This window comes from Trematomus bernacchii, unplaced genomic scaffold, assembly GCF_902827165.1.
Source record: "Trematomus bernacchii unplaced genomic scaffold, fTreBer1.1, whole genome shotgun sequence".
NCBI classification, from domain to species: domain Eukaryota; kingdom Metazoa; phylum Chordata; class Actinopteri; order Perciformes; family Nototheniidae; genus Trematomus; species Trematomus bernacchii.
Window position 1 is genome coordinate 5,168,312 of NW_022987869.1, and position 17,969 is coordinate 5,186,280.

Below are 17,969 nucleotides of genomic sequence, written 5' to 3' on the forward strand. Positions count from 1 at the left end.
TCCACTGTTGGGGCTGCACCAGGAGGTCCCGCCCCCCCTCTCCACCTTCCCTTCATCCCCCCATCCTCAGTCAGTCTCTCTTCTGGCCTGGCATCTGGTTTCTGTTCTCAAGTTACCTTTTATCTTAATCCTCTGTTTTTATTCCTTTCATCTTTGATTTGATTCTTCTCTAAACGCCCATCTTCCTCCCTGGCTGTCGGGCGTAGTCTCTCCCTCTTTATATCTCTCCCTGTTTATCGCTGGGTCCGTGTGTCGCTCTCCTGTCTCCGTCCGTCCGTCTGTCTCTCCGTCCATGTCTGTCTGTCCGACCGTCAGGCGGGGGGCGCCCACGGCATGTGAGGAGGGGGCAGGACCCTCACTTCCTGCGCGGCTGGCTCTCCTGAGACAGTCCCTGTGTAGGGCTGCCCATCTCTGTGAAGCCCTGGGGATTGGGGTTGGGGTTGGGGCCGGGACCCCTGTCGCCCCTGTCGCCCCTGTCGGCCCGGTCACCTCTCTCGCTTCTCTCGCTTCTCTCGCCCCTTTCACCTCTCTCGCCTCTCTCGCCCCTCTCGCCTCTCTCGCCCCGGTCGCCCATCCCGCCTTTCTGGGGCTGTTTGACCTGAGTCAGGATGTCTCGGATCTTCCTCTGAGCCAGCTGCAGGACAGAGGAGAGGGGGGAGGGGTTACAGAGAGCAGCTACAAACAGTAGGCAGACACAGATAGAGACTATGGTGAAGGTAGAGGAGCATTCAGCAGCTAATGAGCTGATGTGTCCGGAGGAGCTGATGGAGACCAAACCAGGGCTCAAAGCGGACATACCTGGGTTGAGATTTAATAGTTTTTTTCTTAGCAAGGTTCATCACTGAGTGAAATGACCAGGAACTACCTTAGTGGCAGCAATGATAAGAACTGTTCATAATTTAATATTTAAAGTGACGCACCATATTTAAAGTGACGCACCATTCTACCGTTAAAGGTGGGGTAGGTAAGTTTGAGAAACCGGCTAGAGATCGCTAGAATTTGAAAATACACAACCGGAGAAAATCTGCCACTTCCTTACAGAGCCCCTCCTCCAACACACACGAACGCGCACATGACCAATGAGGGCACGAGATAAGTTTGTGCACAGATGGAAGGCTGACAGGCAGGTAGGCCATCCAGTTATTTTAGCCGGGCCGGCTAAAATGATTGGTCGTACTTTTTACAGTATTACGGCTTCCACAGATGACTTTTTTTATGGATTTTTTGTCAAAGCACTTAAGATATTCATTGCTATCGGGATGTTAAGAGCATTCCATGGAATATAACAAAAAGTGTATCTCGAGCCGGTTTCTCAAACTTACCTACCCCACCTTTAAAGGAATCAACCGATCATTTGAGTTACGGTGCTTAATAAGCATTTCCCATTTTATGCCATGACTTGCAAAGGTGCTTACATGTCACAAACCATTATCAATGTTAAACCAAAAGGAGAACTTCAACCTTTACTTTAATTGCTGACACAAATATTAATGAAAGTTTCACTGTGTTTAATGAGTTGGGTGGTGTTTATCTTGTGTTTTAGTGGTGCCCTGCACACTTATAGATGTGAAGGCGTTACAAGGAATGCATATGCTGCACAGCATTATTTATTCAAACATTTTCAAATAATCATACTAATTCGGAATCATGCCAATAAAACAGAGGGTGAGCAAATAATGACCAACTGTTGTCAAGTGTATAAGGCCTGCATGATAAGAACGCACAGAGTGAAGTATCTAGATGCAGTTGGATTCTTTTAGCAACATAGTTCTCATTTCCTAAATCCAGAGGAATTCTCCCTCACATCTTTCCTTAACCCAATCACATTTTTCAATGACATTTAGGAAAGGTTTCTAGGAAAAACATGGGGCCTGATTTTTTACAATTCGACCGCAGCCCAGGATTTCTGTTTGATTGATTTGTCAATATTTCAAACATCAACAGGGTTTTTATGTATGTGCTGGTAAGACGTGGTGATTATTCATTGGTTTGAATCTTTCACAGGATATGAGGTGTGATAAAGCTTACCTGGCTGGCATAGAAATGTCCGTTGATCTTGACGATGACCTGGTCGTTCTCATCAGGGGTCTGATCTCTGGGGACGACCACCTCCGCTGCTGTCAGGTTCTGCAGCTCGTTCACCTGCACACACACACACACACACACACACACACACACACACACACACACACACACACACACACACACACACACACACACACACACACACACACACACACACACACACACACACACACACACACACACACAGGTTACTCTGAGAGGAAGAGCAGAGAGTGTAGAACACGGGTCAGAGAGCTGAATAAGACTCTTACCGTCTTGCCTCCCTTTCCAATGACCCGTCCTGCAGCAGCGGCAGCCATCTTGATATGAGTCTCCAGTTTGACCTCCTCCTTGGGCCCAAAGAAGTTCTCCTCCTTCAGTTTGCCATAGATCCTGCCCTGAGCCTGCAGGAGGGAGACCAACAGGTTAATCATACTTTTCACTTTTCGTTAGGATCCTCATTAGCACTGGCTATTTAAAACAAACATAAACATACAAAATAAAATAGTTTGTTTGGGTCCCTCACTTCCGTTTCTCATGCACTGATTCGCTAAGCTGAACAGCCAATCAGTGATTTATTTGGCCGACGGCCTTAGGCCGACATGTTGAATCGGCGGCGGAAGGTGTCGGCACGGCCGAAAAGACACAACGGTGCAGTACACACCAATCTGAGTAGGGCGACACGACGCTCATCGATGGCCCGACATTTATCGACATCTATCGACGCCGAAAATCGGCTCTGTGTGAAAGGACCTTAAAGAGCAGATCGCGTTCACACCAAGCGGCAAACTCTGGGGCAGAGGAGGAGTCCGGCGTTATAACTGGAGGTCAAGGAATGCAGCGAAACGCGGACTTGGTTCGCCTGCAGCCCGCTGGAGTATTAGCTAAATAAATGATGTTGAACAAGGCTTATTAAGCTGAACATCGCCACAATTGTTCTGCTATGTATCCGTAGCCTACTTATTTTAATTTTATTAACGTGTGAATGACAAGCATTAAGAATAACAAAAAATAGCTAATTCTCTTGCAGATTGTCTCGTTTGATTATGAATGTAACGTTTATATAGTGGAACTACACTGTTTTATCAAAACCAAAGTGCCACGCAGTAACTTTGGATGCATGTATTTCAGCAGGAAATGTGCAACGTAGATGACATTTACCAACACAGACTATATAGAAATATTTGTAAAAGTTGTTCATGCGTTATTAAGTGAATATGGCATTAAAACACCTATGCTTTTTGACTGTCACATTTTTACATTTCGGCATTGCATCACTCATTTAAGTTCTATGTTTTGCTTGTTAAGCAGTCTGTAACCCTACACACCTAACATATAACTTTTCATGTATTTTTGTATAAAGGTTTCCTTTAGCTTAGCTTCTTAGCCTGAGCTAGCTCTGGAACTTCCAGCTCGGTGGCAGCAGGTCCCGCCTCGGCTCCGCCTCTTTGCCCTTTTTTGGATCAGGCTGGAGCAGGCGGGAGTTAGACTCTGACGTCACTGTCGAGACGTTAGTGGCCGACTCCGCCTACTAAGGGCTTCTCGGCAACTCTGCAGAATCCTATGGGTGACGTCACGGACCCTACGTCCATTTATATATACAGTCTATGGTTCACACCGGAATAAGTCCCTGGGGGAAGGATTACGCAATTGAAGCCGCTGACGTCACTTCTTCTTCTTCTGCTTTGGGTTTACTGGCAGGCCGCAAACAACTTCACGGCGTATACTGCCACCCGAAGTCCCCGGCCGGAAGTCCCCGGAGTTGGGGACTGGCTTCAGTAGAAGCTGCTGGGACTCCCAGCAGCTTCTACTGAAGCCTTCCGAGTAAATCGCCAGAACGCCTACACCTCCTCATCTCCACCGCTCCCATGTTTTATTTTGTGTTGCCATAAGTTAGTCTCTCTCCGTTGGTGCGCTGGGCTAATGCTAATGCTAATAATGCTAATGCCAGCAAATACAATGGCGCCTTCACAAAACTTTTCAGAGTTTTACGGGGCGTGGTTTGCAATTCGCCCAGCCAATCACAAATTGGAACTTTTTTCTCCCCAGGAAAGTACCTGCTGTCTAGCAGGGACTGAAAAGGGGGGGAAAGTTCTCATGAACTAAGTTCTCTTTTTGGTGTGAACGCAAAATCCCAGGAACTATCGGAACTAAAAGGGAAAAGTACGGGGAAAAGTACTCCGCTGTGAAAGTGCCTCTTATTTCATTTTGTTTCCTATAGTACCCTCACACCAGATGCGATGCGATTTTCGGGCAATTACATGTTAAGTCAATGAAAAGGCGCGGATAAACACACATTTGTTTGTAGGACTTTCAACGAAGGTACAAAGCAGCAATAGTTGTAATATCTCCCATAATTAAGTGCAGAAAGAAACGCGTTAACAACATCAACGGCGTCTAATATTTGCATCGCGTCCGATGTGAATGCACCATTACACCATAACTCATTGTTTATAGCATAAATACAGTTAGCCACAATTACATTTGTTTCTTCAATGAAAGTTGACATTTTCAGGTTGATATTAGTAGTGTTTCATGTTGACATGCATTATGTTCAGCTTCAATGTAGCTGGCCGGCTCTGTTATGATTGTTCAACTGCCTGAAGATGTCCCGCTCTTTAGCCTATCACATACAATGCGTGACAGCGCGAGCCAATATAAGCACAAGTGTGACATAGTGATGTCACTGTGTTCCGGAAGTAAACAAAGGACTCCAATAAAGGGGTTTCAGGCAGGGGGGGGGGGTGTGTTTTAGGAAGAGAAACTCCCTCTGGAAGGAACACAGGGATTTTAGCCTTTGCAGACCATTTACATGCACAAAAACCTATAACACACTACAGGAAAGTGAAAACCCCAAAAATAACAACAGCGCCACTTTAAACAAACACCTGAACCTCTTGAACAATGGATTCTAACTGACCATAGATCTGTGCATGACGGGTTTCTGTATCATATTTGAATGGGGTTGAGTATTAATCAGCTTTACCTTAAACTGAGCCTCTGGGGGTCCGGTCACTATCACCATCCTCATTTTAGAGTCGGGAGCCTCAGCCGGGGCGATCTGTAGGAGAGGAGGAACACTGTCATTAAGGGAGGAACACTTATGGACTGTTTCACAAGTACTAGTTTCACATCTAATGAAAGACTTTCACATATTTTATATTAATAGAACTGACAAACTATGGCTACTTAACACCACATTCAGTTTAATAAAAACGCCATACATAATATAGGAACATTTTTATTTGTAATTGAAGATGTCTGATAGATGATGTGAAGTAAAAAGTATAACTCTTGGCTATGTCTCAGGGGTGAAATTGGGGTATATCAAGCAGAGGGTCTGTGTCTGATCCTCAGCGCCACTGACACTTCAACATGTTGAAGTGTCCCTGGGAAAGATACTGAACCCCAAACTGCTCCTGTGAAATGGCTATGAAATGTCTAGAAGTGTATGCGAGTCACTTCTGATAAAAGCTTCAGCCAAATGTAATGTAGTGACTAAAAAAAATACTCAAGTAATGACCAAGTACCCAACTTTCTACTTTAATACAGTACTAGAGTATAAAGTAGAGTATACTTAGTTAGAGTCCACCACTGTCCGTAAGAGGGCTGTTTAGTTACAGTCCCTGCACACATGTGGCAGGGGGGGGGCTCTCTTCACCCACCTTGATGGAGGCTCCAGCGAAGCGGCTCAGCTGTTTGATGTGCTGTCCTTTCTTCCCGATGATGGCTCCCACTGCCTGGGCTGGGATGTACACATGGACCGTCTCCTGCTCTGGAGCCTGGTCACACAGAGCACACTTCAGGTTACTCAGGCACTTTAAGGACTTCTTTCAAATGGACAGGCTCAATTTGTCGGGTTGCTGGTTTTATAAAAAGGTTCCAAGTAGTTTTTGCTCTTTCCAAAGGTTGTACTGGCCACATGCGTAGATTTGGTTTTAGTTCCCATCCAACATGTTGTGAGATCACATCTAGTTTTAAGCCAGGATGATTAAAATACACTTTTAAATAACATTTGCAAATGTATAGTTTCTGTATTTTTTCAATGGGGCAGACAGGGGCAGTACATTTAATTTAATTGTTTTATTGAAAAATCAGACACATATAATTTCAAGCAAATAATTGTATGTTTAAAAATGTATGACATCATGTCCCATGTGATATTCTTTTAAAGTCTCCAGAGTCTGGAAAATGCTTGATATTATCCGGTTATCTTTTTACTAAAGGTAGGAAATATGATGAGATGACAATAATACTGCACACTGAAAAAATAAAATAATATTAAATGGCAGTGATGGAAGTCAAAGAGCAGGTATTCTCACCCCGAAGCAGCCGTAGGGGGCACTACTGGGGGCGTTTCCAGGCGGGGGTGGGGGCATGTTGGAGGAGGAGGGGAAGAGGCCCAGGGCACCGAGGTTGAGACCCGGGATCAGGTGGGTCTGTTGCTGGAGAGAAGCAGGTTGCAGGTTAGAAACATGCAGTCCTCACAGCGAGCAGCAGGGAGACACAACGTGGTGACAGGGTTAACAATTACTGGTTACATGTCAAATAAATGTAATCAGTAACGTCATCTAAGTAGAACAATATAAAAAGATTACTTTACGTTTTGGATTACCTCAACATTAAATGCAAAGCAAATCATTAGGAAAGCAAAGACATATATTAAGATGATTTTTACTGAAGTGTTTTATGTAAGACAACAGAACAATGTGACATCTTAAATCATTATTATTATAAATACCTTTTTAGTTTAAAACGTGTTTTTGTTTAATAAATCAGGTGTCCATTAAAAAACTAAATCTTAAAAAAAGAATGAAAGTAGCCAAAATGAAAAAGAAAAAGAAAATTCACTCTACCTTTAATATATATATCTTTATTTGAAAATATTTTGTAACATTGTAATCCTGCTATTAATCCCAATTCTTAAAGAGTGTTCCAGTAATCTGATTACATCCGTTTTTATGTAACTGTAAGTGAATATAGTCTAGTTGCCAGCAGTGTGAACCCGGTAATGTTGAGTAACCAAAAGTTATATCTCTCACAGGCTCCGCCCTCTACTGGACTCTATGGGTACTCCACTCGATCCTATCATGCAAGCATTCATCCACCGTCTGACCGTTGCCACGGAAGGGCTCTTCGGATCGATATCCTCGGTCACCCAGCGCTTCAGTCTCCTGGAGGGAGAGAGGGCGCAGCTCAGCCGCATGCTGCCGCTGGCTCGCCCTCAGGCCTCTCCACAAGGGAGAGAGCGCCCGGCGGTGGTAAGGCGGAGAGAGAGGCGCCGGTACAGAGCCCCCATGGCTCCCGTCGCACCCTTTGCCTCCGCGGTCCGTCCCGAAGAACCGGCCCAGTACCGGCCCTCACGGGGACAGGCTGACCGAACCCGACGGGCTCCGGCTCCGGCTCCGGCTCCGGCTCCGGCTCCGGCTCCGGCTCCGGCTCCGGCTCCGGCTCCGGCTCCGGCTCCGGCTCCGGCTCCCGCTCCGCCACAGCGAAGGGGTGTTGGGTGGGGTGCACCATCCTCCAGGAGTTGACTGGCGGCGGGAGGAAGCGTCCCGGCGGAGAGAGGTGATTTCTCAAGCCAGGACGCGAGGGCGAATCCCGCCTCCTCCCTATTTGATCCCACTGTGACAAGATCATCTTTTGTGAACAATAAAAGAGATTGCTTGTATTCCAGTCTGAGTGTCTTTTCTTTCCACACACCCACACAGCCACGTAATGTTGACCGTACAGATTCCCCACTCGCTGCCCAGGTTGTAACTCCAGTAAAGGAGGCAGCTCGTGGGCATGCGCGGGTGAGAGTGATAAACTGCGCTATGCGGGTACAGGGACATTATGGCCGGCGTAGCAGGGTTAGGAAACACATAACGCTGAGTGTAAAAACTCCGCTTGATGCATTTCACTGTGAAAGCATCATGGCGGAGCGCGCCGCGGCGCATTCAAGGACCTCAGTAGAGTGTTGGCCCTTTCTGTGTCGACCCCCCATGGGCAGAGCTTCCCTTCGCGGAGGCAAAGCTATCATCCGTCTCAGCAGAGGTTCAGGCCCTGGTGCAAAAACAGGCAGTGTCTGCTATGCGCACTCAAGACAGAGAGGAGGGGCACTATTCCCTGTACTTCCTGGTTCCCAAGAAGACAGGCAAATTCAGGCCCATTCTGGATCTTCGCAGCCTGAATCTCCACATTGCACGCAGAAAATTCCAGATGTTAACTATAAAACAGTTACAGGGACTGGTGCAGCCAGGCGATTGGTTCACAACCATCGACATGAAGGACGCTTACTTTCATGTCGAGATTGCTCCGAAACACAGAAAGTATTTGTGTTTTGCCTTCCAGGGTGTAGCCTACAAGTACAACAGACTACCGTTCGGCTACTCCCTATCCCCACGCACGTTCAGCAAATGTGTGGCCACAGCGCTCCAACCGCTGCGCGCCCGTGGCATGAGAGTTTTCTTTTATCTGGACGACCTCATAGTCATGGCCAGGTCCAGGGAACGGGCAATATGTTACACAGCCCAATTGATCCTACACCTAATCAAGTTGGGCTTTACGATCAATTGGAAGAAGAGCACCCCCATACCTCACCAACAGGCATTGTATTTGGGAGTGGTGCTCGATGCAGGCAGGCTACGCGCCACCCTGTCAGAGAGCAGACAGGCATCCTTGCTTCGGGCAGTTTGCAGACTGCGACAGGGGGCAACAGTGACAGCTTTGACTATCATGCAATGTGTGCGCTAGCGTGTTATGTGGAGCTCACGGCTGCCCTTAGACGCACTGAACAGCTGTTTGTGTGCTTCGGGGGCGGGGTGACCGGGAAAGCCCTGTCCAAGAAACGCCTGGCTGGCTCTGCGAGTGCATTGCACATGCCTACGGACAGGCGGGGAGAGCCTTCCCCACGGGGGTCCGTCCACACTCTACACGAGCTATGGCTGTGTCAACAGCCTTATTTAACGGCGTGAGTGTGGAGGACATATGCACGGCGGCGTCTTGGTCAACGCCAGGCCCCTTCATAAAGTTTTATCTCTTGGACATGTCTGGCTCCTTTTCATCGTCTGTGCTTGCTGGGGCAATGCAGGACTGGTGAGGAGGGAGGGGGGCTGTGGGTCAGTGGGCATCTGAGCCCCTCCCCGGGCGTAATGCGCTTACGTTTTTTCCCGGGCCCCCGGTCCCGGGGGACGTGACGCGCGCTGGGCCCATAGGGGCTGGAGGATTCTTTCCCCCTGCTTTAGGGCAGGAGGGGGGAGTCCTCCACCGCGGGGTAAGCTCGTCAGGGTGTGCTCTGTCAGCCGCAGCCCCATTTTTCTCCACGGTTACGACGGAGGGAGAGGTGAGTGAGGCGCAGCGGCTGCTAACCAGAGACAGTGAGATGGAACAGTGTTGTTGTGGGACGACAGCGCGTGTATACATCAGGGCTCCGCCCACTGTACCCATAGAGTCCAGTAGAGGGCGGAGCCTGTGAGAGATATAACGAGGGGTTACGTATGGTAACCCTTGTTATATAAACACAGGCCGAGCCCTCTACTCAGGGCCCTATCTGTCCTATGCTGCTTGCTGAAGAGAAGTGTAGGATGACAGTCAGGAGGCGAGGCCTCCTTTTATGCGGTGAGATGCGCGCGCATTCAGGTAGGCCTGCCCCGGGGCCGGCTACGTCTATAAAGTCTCAGTGGATGAATGCTTGCATGATATGATCAAGGGGAGTACCCATAGAGTCCAGTAGAGGGCTCCGCCTGTGTTTATATAACAAGGGTTACCATACGTAACCCCTCGTTTTATGTTAGAAATCTATAATACGGGTCCCCAGCACATAGAAACTGCTGGATGCTAACCTGCATAAATGGACAATTTTGAGTTGATTTTAAAGTTTTAGGGAACTCAAAACTGCCATTTTTATCTTAAAAAATGTCAGAAATGGATTCAACATCCTCAATAACCTCCAAAATTGTCCAAATCGGCCAAGCTGTTTTTTGCTATTGTCTGCATATGCTAATTAATGCAACTTTTAATAATAGTGCAAATTACCCAACATATGCAAGTTAGCATCCAGCAGTTTCTATGTGCTGAGGACCCATATTTTACATTTCTATCATAAAACTTAGGGGTCAACATTTCCGTGTTCACTAGGCAAACAGACTAAAACAGTTTTTTTGTATCCTGATTACGTAATCCCGCCACAGGTAATCCATTACTCCCCAAGCCTGTGTGTTAAACTTGAACTGAGTGAATACATATTGATGACTCACATTCATCGCAGCGATGTCGTTCTCGTAGGCCTCCCTGACCTTCTTCATCACCTCCACCTCAGCATTGCCGCAGGCTTCGATCGCCCCCTTCACTGTGATGGTGCGCTCCATGTTGTACAGGGTCAGATCCTGCAGGCTGCACACAACAGGGACTCATCAAACTTGTATTACTAATTTCTAACAATTAAGAGATCAAACCATTAATATATACACTGAAAAAACGAAAATGTGACCTTAATCAAATGTATTATCTCAACAGATTTCACATAACTGTATTAGGTTAGTTGAAAGCAATAATATTAGGTTTAGGTTCAACCTAATATTATTGCAACTAACCTAATAATTACTTGTCAATGTTTCAGTTTTTCAGTGTAATTGTAGCGACTTCAGGAACAAACGAAGTGTCTAATGGCACATTTCCACTACACGGTCGGCCTCGGCCACGCTCGGTACGGCTCGGTACGGCTTGGCCTTAACAGGGCCGACTCACTTCATGCTGCGCTTCCATTACAGTTTAGGAACTGGGGTAGTTACTATAGTAACGCAGTGTAGGCGGAGCCGTGACGTCATCTTCAATGAGAACTCCAGAAACACAACACAGCCGTTAGCTGTTAGCACTCAGAGCTCACAGCTCCTTATATATGTTCAGAAACTAGACAAAAGTGAAACAAGTACAAACCACAGACTGCCTGTGTCATGGTGAATACAGTCGCTGCTTTATTTATGTCTGTATAGGCCGTTGTTGTGAGTGTGGACGGTCGGGGCATATACTGCGTTAGCTTAGCCAATCTCCATCTAGAAAAACACGAATTTTAAAAGGTTTTTCGCCTGCCGTCTGTCTGCAGACTTGACAAAGCATTAATTCATGGTTTTTACTAACCGGTATCAGTATGTTGTTACTTCGGCATCATTTTGAAACGTGTATTACAATTAAATCACGGTCAAATATGTCCATCTTGTTGTAGTTGTAGCCCCCTTGCCAGCGCTCCTCTCTCTAGTTTAGCATACTCAGCCCGACTCAGCCCTGTTTGTTGGCCTCGATAGAACCACAATTTTCTGGGGCCAGAAAAGACGTGAAAAAGTGGCCCCGGGCCGGGCCGGGCCGGGCCGGAACTAGGCCTAGTGGAAGCGCAACCAAAAACGGGCACGGCACGACACGGCACGCTTAAAGCGAGCTCCGCGCTGTAGTGGAACTGCGCCATAAGAGGCTGAAGTCGGGCCTGGTTGCTTTTGTCAGATGCTAAAATGAATGCTGAGATCCGCAAATACGTTGAACAAAATCGTACTTTAATAAAAATGATCAATTATTATAACGTGCACAAATATATATATTCTAAATAATCCAACTGTGAAAAGGTTGCGGTCAACAAAAATACAGCGACCCTCTCACCCTCTCCTCCACACACACCACACACACCTCACACAGGTGAGTGCCGCCCATACCCATGTGGCCTAACTAATCCAACTCATTATTGATAACAAAAATATAAATAATAATTTTATAATCACAATGCCAACATTTAAACAATCAAAACCTTATTACATTTACAACAGAAATCCCAACTCTCTGACATTGCTGGCTCCTAGAATAATCTAAATAATCTACATAACAGCCACATGAGACTTTTGTGACCTGTAGCCTCCAACCAAACTCTGAACAATTTTCTGAGGATTTAACAAAGAATGACTTCAACTTTATTTGAACTTCTTTTCCCACATAACGACATATAAAGAGACTTCTCTAGACTGCCAAAGATGCTCTTCTGCAGAGGAAATGAGTGTGTGAGTGTCTCTGTTTTATATACTATTAAAGTGACTTTCTTTGGGTTTTGTACTGACAAAACAAGACATTTAAAGACCTCACTTTAAGAAACTTCATAGAGATTTCTCTTTATTTTCTAACATTTTAGAGACCAAACCATTAATCCATAACTAAAATGATATACAGATCAAGGAACATCGTTGTACAAACACAGCCAGGTGCACAGTTTCTAATCTGTAGCCTGCATGTGTCTGTTTGTACATCATAATAAAGTAACCATCTTTAGGTTTTGGATTTACAAAACAAGAACTGTAAAGACATCACCATTCTTGGAACATTTTAGAGACCGAACCATTCGTGTAAAATGTAATTAATCTACAGATCAATGAAAACCATTGTTTGCTGCAGCCCTAAAACCAACACGTTCCTGACCTGTAGCCTCCAACCAAGGCTGTGTGTGTGTGTGTGTGTGTGTGTGTGTGTGTGTGTGTGTGTGTGTGTGTGTGTGTGTGTGTGTGTGTGTGTGTGTGTGTGTGTGTGTGTGTGTGTGTGTGTGTGTGTGTGTGTGTGTGTCTTACGGGGAGATGGTGATCTTGGTGTCTGTGTCCTGCTCCACTTTCTTCAGGTTGCGGCCCTCCTTCCCGATCAGGCGTCCCACAAAGTTGTTGTGAGCCAGGATCTTGAGAGGAACCTCATCAGCACTGCAAACATGTGAAACAACGTTAGCACCTGTCTCATCTCTGTTCAGATCTCTGTCACCGCCTGATGCTGGAGGCTCTCCACATGTTGGAACATACGTCTTGGTGTCTTTGGCCTCCTGGTGCATGATGTCCAGGATCATGCGGCAGGCGGAGGAGCAGCCGTCGGGGGTGGAGTGGATGCTGATGGGCTTCTCCGCTGCGCCTGCGTTCTCCTTGCGATGCACGTCAATCCTGCAGGGATGGAAGAAGATGAGAATTACTTTATGAGTCAGAAGGTGCTTCCTAAATTCAGATCAGTGGAGTAATCTATGGATTACACCCGGCTCATTACTTGGTTTACACTGAAAATCTATGGACTATAATCATCAGTTTTATAAGCTTATTTATTAGCTAGGAACAGCAGAGATGATGATGGCTCTTTTGGGCTTAAATATTGTCTGTACGATACCAGACCTTGTGAATGTGTTGTTGATAGAATATAAAGTTTTACAGCAATTTCCTAAACCTGGAAATGAGTAAGAATGTTAGCACTTCCGGTACCCTCCTCTGGAATCAATGTTTTTTAGTATTAGTTTTTGGTTGTTATTCTGAAATAAGGTCTGTGGTTAACACAAGCTGAAGAGATTGTATCATTTTCTTCTACAACATAAAATACCTCAGTAAATACCCCACTGGAGAACGTATGAAGCTTCTAGGTGTCTAAAAAACAAGTGTCTAAATGAGACTACCAAACATCTACATGTTAAACATTAGCCACCTTTAGCTTAGCGGTGGTGATGTGAAGTCATGTGACCGTGATGTACAGTAGTTCGTTTATAGCCTTGCATAGCTTTTTACTTCTGGTGATTGCATTAACACATCGACTATTCAAAAAGTCGGGTTAATTAATGAACCTGCTGAACAAAACATGTCATTATCATATACGTATGTCCGTTTGCCACAGATCTTATTTTCTGCAATATACCGAAATCCAATGGAAAAATACCAAGCTGATTTGGAATAAATCCCTTTATCAAGTTATTATGGCTAAATTAAATTGTATAAGCATTCTGAAAAATGGTTTAACAAACAGACATATCTTATAAATAAAGGATGGTGTGACTAAGAGTCGATGTCGGATACAATTGTACTGAAGGTGTTTCTTCATTGGGCCACTTTGTGCGGATGCAGCAGATGACTAACTGTAACATCACATTTGTAAATGCAGTCTTGCAGTTTTGAAACATTGATATTGTTGCCTGAACACGTTTGAGCGGCTCTTAACTAAAGTATTGCACTTGTCTCAATGTTCCTCAGTGAAAACAGACTAAACCTTCCATTAATAATAAACAAGTTAAACCTCAAATAAGCATTTAACCTTTATCTTCATTTATACATTTCAATGACAGCACAGCTCTAATGACAGATGAGTTGGTGTTCTGATGGGGGGGGGGGCACTCACTTGCTCTGCGTCTGCTTGGTGATGTTGCGGATGGTGGCCCCCTCCTTGCCGATGATGGCTCCGACGTACTGCGTGGGCACCAGCAGCCTCAGGGGGATGTCGGCGTGCGGAGGCTTGTTGAACATCCCCGAGCTCGGGGACCCCCCGCGAGGCCCCCCCCGGGGCCCGTATCCACGCCGGCCGTTTTCGGGCCCTCGCTGGCCTCCATCAGTCTCAGAGTTCTCGTCGGGAATGTAGGAGACGCGCAGGGCGTTGTTCTCAAACTGGTATCCATTCAGCTTCTGGATGGCTCTGAGGGGCGAGAACAGGAAGTTAACATTGTATTATCAAACTCACAGAACTGAGAGAATACACATTGTGCACACATGACATGGAAGAAGGATAAAAGTGAGTGGCACTGCTTTCCAATTTATCATCTTAAATATGCTCCTTAAAAATCTGAACTTTGATACTTTCAAGAAGAAAAAGCGAGCAGATAAATAGCTTGTTTCTTCTAATCATAAAATAAATTATGTTTTAAAATAAAACATGGGGGTGGAATGTAACCAAGGACAGGGACGCTTTTGAGGAACTACTGAATAGGAATTACTGCGCTGCACCCAAAATAAAAATCACTATTTTACTATTTTTCTTTTTGTATTTACTTGCACTATTTTTTCTGTTTTTCTGTGTTATTGTGTTGCACTGTTGGAGGAGCCTGTGATCTAAGATTGTCATTGTCTTAACTACACTGTAGCTATGTACGTATGACTTGAACCTTGAAATATTCTTTTTTCTGATAACTATAGTAGGTAGTTACTTTGAGGAGTTATAATAACAAACAATAATAGAATATAACTATACTGTAACTTAACTAGTTCTACTAGTCTGGTTAAATGCTAAACACAGGACTGAGGACTGATTTTGTATGGTTATCAGAAATCCTGTTTTTTGTCCTACTGCAAGGAAGAGGATGTTTACAACAGCAAAGAGTACTGTGCAGATAAAAGTCAAATACAATAAGTACAGCTAACATTCAATTTAAAGGTAAGTACATGTTAATGAAACCAAATCAGTACATATACATTTTTAAATGAGTTGCAGCATTATGAAATAAGTGAAAAAATAAAGTGACTGAAGATAGAAGTTGTATAAAGCTGTAGTTTCTTCAAATGGCCACTAGATGTCAGAGGCGGATCGTAGGAACATTCAACTATGCATGTTTTAAAAGGTACCTCAGCATGCAGAAAGAGTACTGTGAGGAGCAGACAAAGAGGAGGCAGAGGGTGTGAACATTGAAATAAGAAAGGATGGAGGACTTACTGCCTGGCGTGCTCCCGCGATGCATATGTGACATTAACCACTGCCGTCTCACTCTCTGTGTTCACTAAGGAGGAGAGAGCATGTGTTACTTTCGTGATGCTGAAAAATGCACCAAGGCCCTGCTGTTTGGAAGAAGAAAGGATGTTGCAGCCTCATTTTGTTTCTGCTCTTTGTTAAAAAATGAGTGTAGTAACGATACACATGGTTGTGCATTGATATATAAGCATGTACGCAGAGACCAACATACTGTATGTGGGCACACACACTCACAATTCTGTTATAATAAACATATATCCCAACAATGTCTATGTTTTATTAGACTAATTATAAATGAAAGAAATGAATACAAAATGTACCACCACAGGTAGCAATCTATATTCGTTGCAAACTCTCACAGGCCACATCAAATCAGGTGCTGGACCACGGGCCTTGAGTTTGAAACCCATGTTCTAAGGCAGTGGTTCTCAACTGGTCAGACCTCGGGACCCACTTTTTCCTTTGTCAATAAATCGCGACCCGAAGTTTTGAACCACTGAAATCTATTCAACAAAAAATCGTGCTGTAATATATACGCTTTTCAGCATACAATATTAATGAAAGTGAAGTACAGTGCATATATCCCTTCACAGAACTAAAGTATGCTTTTAAAAGAGGTTTAATGAGATAATGGAATCAAAGCTGAACTGTATAACATAAAAAGGCACACTTGTATGGTAGTAAATAAAAAGGCACACTTGTATGGTAGTGAATAAAAAGGCACACTTGTATGGTAGTAAATAAAAAGGCACACTTGTATGGTAGTGAATAAAAAGGCACACTTGTATGGTAGTAAATAAAAAGGCACACTTGTATGGTAGTGAATAAAAAGGCACACTTGTATGGTAGTAAATAAAAAGGCACAGTTGGAGCCAATCCTGCTAATTCTCCACATGTGAAAAACGTGACATGCTGAAATCCCAACCCCAGCAGGGGGTCTGGGGGGAATCTCCCCCAGGAGATTTTTAGAAATACTAACATATAAACTACGCATTCTGGTACACTCTGAGAAAATAAATAAATCTATTACAACCCGACATATTAATAATATTTGATGCCATTGTTTGTTTGTCACTTATGGCGCGTTTCCACTACAGCGCGGAGCCCGGTTTAAGAGGGCTGTGACGTCAGCGGCCCGCCTTTGGTTGCGTTTCCACTTGGCCTAGTACCGGCCGGCGGGTCCTAATTCACAGTTTTTCTGGCCCCATAAAATCGTGGGTCTAGGGCCAGAGACAACGAGGCTGAGTCGGGCTGAGTATGCTAAACTAGAGAGAGCATCGCTGGCAAGGGGGCTACAACTACAACAAGATGGACATATTTGACCGTGATTTAATTGTAATACACGTTTCAAAATGATGCCGAAGTAACAACATACTGATACCGGTTAGTAAAAACCATGAATTAATGCTTTGACAAGTCTGCAGACAGACGGCAGGAGAAAAACCTTTTAAAATGCGTGTTTTCTAAATGGAGATTGGCTAAGCTAACGCAGTATATGCTCCGACCGTCCACACTCACAACAACGGCCTATATAGACATAAATAAAGCAGCGACTGTATTCACCATGACACAGGCAGTCTGTGGTTTGTACTTGTTTAACTTTTGTCTAGTTTCTGAACATATATGAGGAGCTGTGAGCTCTGAGTGCTAACAGCTAACGGCTGTGTTGTTTTTCTGGGGTTCTCATTGAAGATGACGTCACGGCTCCGCCTACACTGCGTTACTATAGATACTGCCCCAGCTACTAAACTGTAATGGAAATGCGCCATAAAGTGAGCCAGTCCTAACGAGGCCTAGCCATACCGAGCGGGGCGGAGCGAGGCCGTGTAGTGGAAACGCGCCACTAGTTCTGAAGCTGAACTTGCTGCTCCACACAGAGAGAAGAGCAAAGAGGAGATAGTCTGTGACTTACTTTAAATTGTGGGTAAGGGTAGATAGCCCCCATTGTTCTGTGACCTGTCAATCATCAAACCGGGGGTCATATTTCATTATGTGTTCATCTGTATCTGAAGTTGTACCCATGGATGTATAAAGAATAGTTCGACCGCAAAGTTATGTGGGGATTTCCGGCAACAATCTTGATTCTGATTGGCCAGAAGACTAAAAAGAACATCAGCAAAGATGTTTTATTGAGAAGATGATCACTACGTGACAGAAGTTTTTTTTGTTTTTTCTTCACTCACACATCTGCGACTGCGACCCACTCTAAACGGGACCCAAAAGTGGGTCGTGACCCACCAGTTGAGAACCACTGTTCCAAGGTATAGGAAAAAGGGTTCTTTAATGATGCAAGATAAGGATGTGTATATCTGTATTCTTTTTTTGGTATCATGTTTTTTTTTATGAGCACTAGACCCAAGTGGTGTTCTACGAGATCTCAGATTTATTGTCATTTTCTCGAAGCACCTCTTAGTGATGACACTTTA

General features: G+C 44.9%; 1 protein-coding gene across 2 annotated transcripts in view; it reads right to left on the minus strand.

Moving 5' to 3' along the window:
- Window positions 1–355: 355 nt before the first annotated feature.
- LOC117469301 (insulin-like growth factor 2 mRNA-binding protein 1) overlaps window positions 356–17,969 on the minus strand; it is a 67,283-nt gene continuing 49,669 nt past the window's right edge. The window contains exons 5-16 of one of the 2 annotated variants that reach the window (XM_034113723.1): window positions 15,508–15,571; window positions 14,206–14,496; window positions 12,861–12,995; window positions 12,642–12,764; window positions 10,302–10,437; window positions 6,387–6,509; window positions 5,730–5,846; window positions 5,051–5,125; window positions 2,337–2,468; window positions 2,029–2,142; window positions 577–634; window positions 356–456 (exon numbers count right to left, since the gene is read on the minus strand). In XM_034113723.1, the coding sequence (XP_033969614.1) occupies window positions 356–456; window positions 577–634; window positions 2,029–2,142; window positions 2,337–2,468; window positions 5,051–5,125; window positions 5,730–5,846; window positions 6,387–6,509; window positions 10,302–10,437; window positions 12,642–12,764; window positions 12,861–12,995; window positions 14,206–14,496; window positions 15,508–15,571 (1,469 nt within the window). Of the gene's footprint in view, window positions 457–567; window positions 635–2,028; window positions 2,143–2,336; window positions 2,469–5,050; window positions 5,126–5,729; window positions 5,847–6,386; window positions 6,510–10,301; window positions 10,438–12,641; window positions 12,765–12,860; window positions 12,996–14,205; window positions 14,497–15,507; window positions 15,572–17,969 lie in introns of both variants that reach the window. The other variant, XM_034113724.1, reaches the window with a different exon arrangement.